Source organism: Aptenodytes forsteri, unplaced genomic scaffold (assembly GCF_000699145.1).
Source record: "Aptenodytes forsteri isolate BGI_AS27 unplaced genomic scaffold, ASM69914v1 Scaffold229, whole genome shotgun sequence".
NCBI classification, from domain to species: domain Eukaryota; kingdom Metazoa; phylum Chordata; class Aves; order Sphenisciformes; family Spheniscidae; genus Aptenodytes; species Aptenodytes forsteri.
In genome coordinates, this window is record NW_008795863.1 from 6,770,744 (window position 1) to 6,780,903 (window position 10,160).

At 40.6% G+C, this 10,160-nt stretch overlaps 1 protein-coding gene across 1 annotated transcript in view; it reads left to right on the forward strand.

Moving 5' to 3' along the window:
• LPIN2 (lipin 2) overlaps nucleotides 1-7,545 on the forward strand; it is a 37,427-nt gene extending 29,882 nt beyond the window's left edge. Inside the window, exons 17-20 of the mRNA XM_009284121.2 lie at nucleotides 660-812; nucleotides 1,833-1,947; nucleotides 2,631-2,734; nucleotides 3,055-7,545. Of these exons, the coding sequence (XP_009282396.1) occupies nucleotides 660-812; nucleotides 1,833-1,947; nucleotides 2,631-2,734; nucleotides 3,055-3,199 (517 nt within the window). The 3' untranslated portion in view covers nucleotides 3,200-7,545. The remainder of the gene's footprint in view (nucleotides 1-659; nucleotides 813-1,832; nucleotides 1,948-2,630; nucleotides 2,735-3,054) is intronic.
• Nucleotides 7,546-10,160: the final 2,615 nt, after the last annotated feature.

A 10,160-nucleotide genomic window follows, 5' to 3' on the forward strand; every position in this document is an offset into this window, starting at 1 on the left:
AGTCCATGGGAGATACAAAATAGAGTTTAGGTTATTCAGTGCATAATGGAAGAGTAGTTTTGGAGTTACTTGCCAGATTCAATCAGGTCTTTGAAAATACACATAAACACTCAAGCCTTTCGTGCATGCAGTAACTGCGTACAAATTGCGCAACAGATGAACATACAAAGTCTGCAGGAAAAATTCAGGGGCTTGATGAATGCTTCTTGTTACCAGTCCTTCACTCTGCGCTGCAAATTCTGTCAACAACCTGAAAAAATCCAACCACCAAGAGAGGAGATCTGGCATCCAATATTATGTGATGCGGATAATTTAAAAAATTGCTATCATCCTACAGCTGGGCTGAAAGAAGCTGGATAAAACCAATGTGGCACTTACTTAAACACAATCTAGTCCGTCTAATTGTGTAATCTGAGTATTACCATCCCTGTTCTTTTTGCACTTCCTGTTTCTCAGTTTTGATTGAGTCATGTATTTGAACTATTACATGCCTTGCAGATTTTTTAACAGTGGAACCGTCTTTTCCTTGTGTGTGTGCAGAGCACTGCAACGAGTCAGTACCTAAACTGGTGCCTCTGGACATTGTTATGACCGTATACTTACGTTTGCAAAGAAACTCTTCAGCAGGAACATGAACTAAGTTGATAATTCTTTTCTAGAAATGGCTACAAGTTTCTGTACTGTTCCGCCCGTGCCATTGGGATGGCAGATATGACCAGAGGATACCTGCACTGGGTGAATGACAAAGGAACAATTCTCCCCAGGGGCCCTCTCATGTTGTCACCCAGCAGTTTGTTTTCTGCCTTTCATAGGTAAGCATGTGGGATTTCATACATCCATTCCCTCCCCATCTCAGAGGAAGAAGCAGATTAAAAAGATTTGGCATGCTGACCATTACAGCTGTAACCAAATGTTCCACTCTGTGCTGGATTTGCTACTGAGAATTGATGTCCCCCTGGTTATCGTTTATAAGCTATTTGTTTTGTCTGAATTTCATGTGTAGTATACTTCTGTTTCTGGGGGAATGTTAGAAGTGGCTACAAAACACAAAATATCAGTCATAGAGCAGCTCATTTTCCCTCTTCTTCATTCCTCTAGTCCATGACTGATTACTGTTAGGTTCTTTTAATATCAGTACAATTTTGTCTTTTCAAGTACAGCTGCAAGGATTGTAGTGCAGTGCTACTACCCAAGATAGAGGGAAAAGAAAAAAAGCTGGGGAATATAGACTGTCATACTAAATGATCTTGTGATATTGGGAGTGCTCTATATACGACTACGTAAAAAGCAATATAGAGTTTAGCTATGGTTCAACTCAGTTGATCTTTTGAACCAGCCGTAGTCTACCTGTTCTTGCTGGGAAGAGCTAATAGTGGAAAAGTCTTTTTGGTTTTGCTTGTTTTTTAGTAAAAACAACTGATTCATGGCTAGCAATGACAGCAACTTCCATTAAGGTCGCTAATAGGCCTTCCGCACTCTTTTGTCAGAGGCGGGTGTTGTAACAAGCTTACGTGCACTTGATTAGGTCTTCTGATTCAGATGGTCATCTACAATAAAAGCAGTTCACAAACTGCATTCACAACTGGGAATTTCATCCCATTTACTTAGCCTAGGCACAGGTTATTCACCTATTTTTGACCACAGATGTTGTAAAACAGCAAATGTTTTATTGTCTCTTGCATCATTCTTGGAAAACTACTGACCAATGTCTATATAACTACCAACGCTAGCAACAGGAAGCAATGAGAACATAAAGGTCAGAAAAATGGGGAAAGGAGGATAGCCTCTATCAAATCATGATTTAGAATTTGACTGTTGAAATTTTATTTTAGGGAAGTAATAGAAAAGAAGCCTGAAAAGTTCAAAATCGAATGTTTGAATGATATCAAGAACTTGTTTGCTCCCAGTAAACAGCCTTTCTATGCTGCTTTTGGAAACAGGCCAAATGTAAGTCTGCCCCTTTCTAATTGAAGGGTTAAAATGCACAAAATACTTGGGAAGCAAAAGAAATAGGCTTTTCTTTTTGTGTCTATTTAAAATTGAATAAGGAAATGGGACACTGGTGCTTTTATGGGTTTGGTCAGGAAAACCCACATGCAGATACCTTAAATAAAAGCTGCTAGAACTGTTTATATGAGAAAGGTTACAAAGATGTGTTAGTATTCTGAGGATTTTATTAAATATGTGCCACCTTTCCATATGCTTTTTCAGCATTTTTGACAGCTTTATAACCTAAGGGTATTAATTCAATCCTCCTCAATCTTGAATCCTTTTTCCTATCGTACAGTTCCTGTATTTTCTCTGCAGATCAATGCTATTGTAATTGAGCTAGAGAGGGGGGGTATTCTAAGAGGAGTATTGCCACAAGGAATGGTATTGTGTGGTATAGATTTTGTGCATGTTTGTGGTCCCAGGCTTGGGAACAGGAATTAAGGGGTTGGGGGGAATGTTTTGTTTTGGGTTTTTGTTTTGTTTTGTTTTTTGGCTGTTGGTTAGGGGGCTTTTTTTAAGGGGCAGTTTTACTGTACCCTTTCTGGATCAGCTTTTCTCATTCCTTCACGGAATTGTTTGTTTTATCACATTCAATAAGGAAACGTTGAAGTGTGTGCTTTTGTTCGTGCTTTTTGCAGGATGTATATGCCTACATGCAAGTGGGAGTTCCAGACTGCAGAATATTTACTGTGAATCCAAAGGGTGAACTGATCCAAGAACGGACTAAGGGAAACAAATCTTCGTAAGATCATTTTTATTTCAGTTAAAGAAAGCATTTAGGAATGAGATTACAAAATAATTGCAATTGTGACCATAATTCGATCTCCTATTACATACAACACGTGAAAATCTTATTTGCCAGAGACTTACAACTTTGGATTCTTAACTGAAACTTTCCAAAAAGAAAAGTAAACTGACAAAATAAAATTGAAAATTGCTTCTGCAGTAGCAATGCCTTATTTGACTATAGCATTCTGGTCTAGACTTCTAAAGCTCTTTCTTGGCTACAGTTGAACAGTGACTAGACTGTTAAATAATGGTCTTTCTTCTTTTTTAATGTAGGTATTACAGACTAAGTGAGCTTGTGGAACACGTGTTCCCATTGCTTAATAAAGAACAGAGTTCTGCATTTCCGTGCCCAGAATTCAGCTCCTTTTGCTATTGGAGAGGGCCTCTTCCTGACCTTAACATGGACGACCTGGCCTGAAAAATACTTCTCACCTAGAGATGGAATTTCATATTCAGCTACTCAAGTTTAAATGTGAAGAACTTTCTTAATGAAGATGCTAATTTATATACTGGTACCATAAGTCTTACTAAAGGAATCACTTTAACTGGGTTGGTTTAAAACAAAGAAAATGCAAAGCTACTGTCTAATTTTTTTGTGTGGGCTTTGGTTGGTTTTTTTTGTTCGTTTGCTTCTTCATTGCTTGTCTTTATGTACCTGTTCTAAGGCACTTGAGATTGGCCTGTCATTGATGGTCATGGTACCCGAGTGCTTCAGGGCAACTAAATGCTGAGGTAAACTATGACTTTGCATTTTCATCAATACAGACCTTATTGTAAACATAGATATTTTTTTTTTTTTTTAATTATTATTAGTCTTAATAGTATATTTTCTAAAATGAAGCCAAAAAGTGTATGGAAACTGCCAAATAGAATGTCAGACCTATTAATAAAAAACATGGTCTAATGTTCAGATGGGCAATTAGGCCATTTTTGAAAGGAGCCAGAACCTAAGACCAGTGTGCTCTTTCTCAGCTAAAATACAGAAAATGTGTAGATGTTACTAGCCTGACAGACTCTGAAGACATAAAATTCCTCTTTAAGTATGCCTTTTGTCACACGTACAAGATTGTGCTTGTACCATTCACGCTCAAACTAACTCTGCTTATTACTTTTTTTACATGCAATGCTTAAACTATTTCATGAGCTTGTTAAAATGAAAGTTGTCTTCAGATACTTGTAGAGCTCTTGTTGTTTTCAGGCTGCACTATGTCATGTTAAATTTCCATCAAGAAACATCTTGAACATTTCTGTAAGAGTTGAAGAGCTGGCATTTTTATTTCCTTTTTCAACACAGAGATGATGCATATATATGTGTGTGCTGTATAGGCCAGTAAAATGTATGTACAGATTATATTCAGGGAATTGTAATACTAAAAAAAATTACGTATTTAATTTTTTAATTGTCTACTGCAGGTCTTTCCAGAATTCTGTATTGCAGGTTTTCAGTAGCTGGAAGGAAATGCAGCTAAATAGTGAGATTCCAGGTATGAGAATGGTTAAATGCTGCAGAGCAGAATAAAACCTTTTTTTTCATTTTCTTTTTTTTTTCCCCTCCTTTTTTTTTTTTAACTCTTGGGTTATTCATAAACATCACGCTGGTCATTCCTCAGGTTCAGATCAGGGCCTGTGAACAAATTGCATTCCAAGTCTAGTGTTTATCAGCTGCAAAAGCAGCTAGTATTTCTCTCTCCAAAAATACTTGAAGGCAAAGGTAGTTCTGCTTTTTAAGTTGAGTTAGTGCATTTAACCTCCTTCAGACAAATCTATGGTGAGAATATATGATTCCACCAGCCCAGAGGGCTTAAGGACGACAGTCATTTAAACATCAGTCCTGGGCTTTCTGGGCGCACAGTCTTTTCCGTCACTCCTTAAGCAAGTTCCTGGGGCCATGCATTAAAGAACATTCCAGGAGCAACATCCAGAATTTCCACCAGGCTCTGGGGTGAGCTCTCCCCTGTACACAGCTCCCAGTGGGAGCAGGGGCATGTGCTGGGAAGTGTGAGTGATCTTTAGAAGGCATGTGTATGGCTACCTGCCGCAGTGCCTGCACCAGGGCTGCTCTTCTCAGAAACGGCTTGGGCAGGCCCTTCTGCTTCAGCTTACTTGGGCTGAATGTAGGAAAGGAGCTCTCTTTGCTTCGCTACCTGCAAGAGAACGTTTAGAGGATTTTAAACCCCCCCCCAGGAGTATTGTTCTGTATCAGGCTGAGTAGTCTTAAGCCACAGTTCTGATGTAACACCAGCTAATGCTAGACAACTGGTAAACTGCCTGGGGGGATAATTTTTGGATCACTATATAAATGAAATCACTTTTTCTTTATAAAACTCTACTGTATTCCCGTGTCTATGAAACATTAAATAAAGAGTAGGGACAAGCAGAATCAACATGGAACCTCTCTTTCAAAGCAGGAGTATGAGAGTGGGAAAGAAAACATACCTGTCTGTCACGGTGTGCCATGCGTGTCAGTGAATTGAAAGGTATCCTTGTTCTTGTACAGTGAGAACAATACTTCCTGTGATTGTTTCAGCAAATTCTTGGTCCTGTCACCAATCTACTCAGTGTTTAAGTGGATTTCACAGGATTCAACTCAAGGGATATTTTGCTCTTACTGGGGTTTTGGGTTTTTTTGTTTGTTTGTTCTTTTTTTTACTGTCAGAAGCTTACAAACATCATTCCATGTATTTTTTTTCCCCCCTTTTCTTACCTGTTATTCTATAGATTTCATTAGAAACAGAAATCTTCATGATCACCAAGTGCTTTGAATATCAATGGGATTTGAGCTTTGAAGTCACTTAAATACTTTAAAATAAATAAGAATCCAACATGATAAAGTATTTTAATTACAAGATGGAATAGTCTATCTAAAGATTCTATTTTACAGAAAGGGAGTGAAGCTGCCTCTCCTAAAACAGCCCTTCGTGGATGTCAAAATTTTCTTTACCATGCCTAATTTATTCTTGGTGGCCCTGGTATTACACAGGTTTTCTAAAACTAAAAGCACTTCATGAAACTGGGACAGGTTTCCAAATGGGACAGATGGTTACCAAGGTTTGGCTGTATCTTTCTTGGTTGATTTTTTCTTTTTACTTGGTTAATTTTTTCTCTTCACTTCAGTTCCATTCCTCTTTTCAGATTGTCATAAAGATAAGCTGTGGATTTTAAGGTGGGGACTTGAGTAAACGAGCAGTGTGGAAAAATAGTGTCAAGTATATCTCCAAATGCATGTAACTTAAGCTGGTATGAATACGGGGGTTGTGTGGTTGTAGAGAGCCCCTCATTCTGCTAATCTGTTATTTTGCGTTATAGGGATGTCGAAAAAGTTGCTTAGTTAAAAATTTTGCTTTTTTGCTCTGTAACAGCTACAGTTTTGATAGTTGTTTTTTGATAAAAAGTGTTCTTGAGTATTTCTGATGAGAGTAGGGCAGGGTTTTTGTTTTGTTTTGTTTTTCTAAATCTGGCTTGTATTTGAAGCTTTTCAGATTGTTTGTTAACCCCGCTTAAGGACAGAATATGAAGGCACTGTACCTGTCATGGCATACCTATGTAATTTGGACTGCCGGGCACTTTACTGACTCTAGAAAAGACATCTCATTCTATCAAACTGTGGGTTTGTGCTGCAATATTAATATGAAGTGGGGTAAATAAGAATTGTGCATTAGCCTGTCCTTTGTTACCTTAGCTGAGAGAAGTGGCCTGAAACTAATATTTGAGAACCGGTTGTGCTATACTTATTTAAAATTAGCGCAAGCTAAATCATTCTTTCTGTGAAAGAGGAACTTCTAAGTGTGTACGTCTGTAGGCGCGTGCACACCCCTGTTAAGACTGTGTTGTTGAAGATGCAGATCCTCTGAGCGTTGGAACCATGTCAAAGGCTGACTCAACGACGCCCATCTGGGAATAAATAAGGAACATTGCAATCCAAAACTTGTTAGTGACTTGGACATTACCCATTTCTGTAATGATTTAACGATCAATAATTTAAGTGGTACACACTTCTGGATTTTTAATTTTATTTTTTTTACTGTACCAAGCATGTTTGTACTTCAAAAGGTTGGGCTCTCGCCCCTAACAGTACACAGTTGCATGTGCGGTCTCGGCTCATGTTTCCTTAGCTTCCTGTCATCACTATACTCCTTCTGAAACTTTTTTTCCAACTGGAGAAGTTTTAACGCTTGTGTCAACTCTGTTACGGAACTTCTGAAGCAAACTCTGAATCCGCTTAATGGTAAAGATAAAGAGACGAGATTTCATGTTAATGTTTCATACAAGTCTTCTAGAAAATGCTGTTGTTTCATACATGAGAGTTGTTTAAATGACTGTAATGCAAATTCATAATGAAACATTCATAATGAAACATCAAAAATACATAGTGAATTTGAGATGCCTTTAAAGTGTCACTTTTGCCTGAAGAAGTTTTAGTTTCCAAAGTTAAATTCTGCTGAATAGAATGGAATTGTTTTGGATTTTTTTTACAGTGTTAACTACTTCCAGATGAAAGTCAAAACGTTGGCTTATTTTGAGGGTGGGAAAACTCTCTTCAATCATTTGTTTCATTTTCATGTTGAAGATGTGGAATACTTGATTGTTAAGCAACCCAATCACTAACAAGGTAGCGTGTTTAAAATTGTCAAATCTGTGATCATACCAATACAGACGTTTTTGTTAAGACTGGACTATCTTGGGTACAGTAACCCACACTTCAGTGCAATGTTTATTGATGTTCAGAACAATGTTATCACAATAAACAAACGTAAACTAAAATTTTTCTTCGCTTTGTACTTGAGAATTCCATTCTTGTATTGCTAATGTAGTAAATGTAGGGTAACTTAAAGTGTATTCGTATTTTACACGGAATCCAAGTTACTCTTCTGAGGACTATGATACATCTGCTTTCTCTCACACTCAGTTTAATTTTTTTGGAGTGTTTATACAACTGATAAATAGTTGCTGTCATCAAACTTACATTATGTGCCAGTATCAATATTGGGTTATAGCTATAATGAAAAGCAAACATGCATTAATAATACAGAGTATCAGGTAACAGATGCACGGATTGGGAATGCACAGGCTGCCTTGAAGAAAACCTTGCAACCACATAGTTTGAGCTCTTGTAAATCTGCCCTAATTTGGAGGTTTATCTTAATTCCATCAAAGTTTTACTTTTTCCTTTCAAGGCATAGAGTATTGTCTTCCACGACAGTTGTTAAATTGCTTGAGGCAATCATTGTGAGACCATCTTGAAAAGGGGGCCTCGAGCTTTCGGTAGGAGCTTATTCTTCCTAGTCTCTCCCTGTTTTTGCTAAATGCAACTAACTAGCAGCCTACCTTAGAAAATCCAGCCGCCTCAGTCACACGTAAAAGCATGCTAGATCTGCATGAGAGTGTAAACTGTGTTGTGCCTTCTGATCCTTCTGCAGTGCGTGTCATTTGTGTTGCCACCACCAGCACCCATAAGACACACAGCTTGCTGCTAGAGTTTTATCATCTCCTGCCACAGTAGCAGACTCCCCATTTCTCTTGGGTTTCCCCTGTGATTGTGCTCACACGCTGCACCCTTCTCTTCACACCACACTCTTCACTGCCCGTCTTTCGCACCTAGGTCTTGCTACTTGTTTGTCGTGTGCAGTGTGCAACTGTGCCAGTGCAAGCAATAGAAGGGTGGTGCGTCCTGTGTATGCCAAATGTTCGGATTTGGTGCAAAACCTTTTCTGAGCTGGCATCGTTTCTCCTGTGTCCATCTTACCCTAATGGACTCCTACTGCAATAATGTCGTTCTTGGTGGATGGATTTTTCTGTCTTGGATGCATAAAGAATAGAATCACAGAATCACAGTGTCCAAGAACGGGTATGTTGTGTGTGTGCCGGGCACCGCTTCTAGAGTTAGGTCATGCGGTTTGTACAGTGGGGGCCCTGGGAGGCTATGTGTGCAGCCCTGCGCCATTTTGGTTGGGAAGGATGTGTGCGCTCCCACTTGCAGTTGCCAGCCGAGCTCTGGGACCGGTGGTGAGCTGAGCTGTGACATGGCTGGCTGCTCAGAAGGGTTTTCTGGGCAGGTGTCCTGCATGCTGCACGGGAGGCGGGGGGGGCATGGATCAGAGCTTCTGGAGGTTTCGCTGTTGGACCCAGCAAGGGCTTGTCAGGGTCTTCTGTCTGGCAGGGGCAGCCACTTCTGTGCAACATGTTTTCTAAGCATGACGATACCCACTGCTTTTCCTTCTCTCCCCTCGCCTTAGACAAATTAATCAAACCCACAGTGATGTTTCTGTCCCATAGTGGAGATGCCCGAGACCCCGCTAACCGTGCAGGGGGCTGTAGCAGAAAGACTCTAGCACTATAACCCTGTGTGGTATTTTTCTTCATGGCCGAAGTGGCTGCCGGCCGGGACTGAGGCCCCAGGCTGGTGTGCGGTGGGAGGGCCTGCCAGCCAAACAGCCGTGGCAGCAGCGTGGCTCAGTGGGAGAACAGATGTTGAGCTGCCCGAGAGCGAGGACTTGGGTTAATGGCTTTCGTGTGTAGTGCTTTGGACGGGGCACAATTAACTGTGCACTGGGATAATTACAAGCGATGCTAGGCCACCTCCTCGGGAGTGCTACACAAGACTTCGCTTGTAAGGAAGTATGCCAGATAGATACAGTTTTGACTAAACATTCATCTTCAGTCTAAATTAATCTGAATTCTGCTTTAAGGACTGGGTTGCTGCCAGTCTCACTTACCCCAGCACTGAGAGCTGGTGGACCTTATGTTTTCTTCCTAGTCATTTTTGTTCCAGTCTTTCCCTGCCTTCTCCTTTTCCTTCTCCTTCCTACCTTGCTGTTCTTCAATCTTATGTTCCCCTCTTCTGATGATACTTCACGTGTACGTGTTCTGGTGAGAAAAAGCAACATAGCCTGAACTGTTCAGCCTAGAACTGGCTGAAGGGCAGGGCTCAAAGGGTTGTGGTGAATGGGGCTACACCTGGCTGGTGACCGGTCACCAGCGGTGTTCCTCAGGGCTCAATTCTAGGGCCAGTTAGTTCTGATCAATATATTTATCAAGGATCTGGATGCAGGAGTTGAATGCACCATTAGCAAGTTTGCTGATGATACCAAACTGGGAGGTGCTGTTGACTCTCTTGAGGGACAAGAGGCCTTGCAGAGGGATCTGGATAGATTGGAGCACTGGGCAGTGATTAATGGGATGCAATTTGACAAGTCAAAGTGCCAGATTCTGCACCTAGGATGGAGTAACACCAGACAGAAGTATAGATTGGGAGAGGAGTAGCTGGAGAGCAGCCCTGCAGAAAGGGACCTGGGGGTGCCGGTCGGCAGCAGGCTCAATGTGAGTCAGCAGTGTGCCCTGGCAGCAAGAGGGCAAAGCGCATCCTGGGGTGCATCAAACAC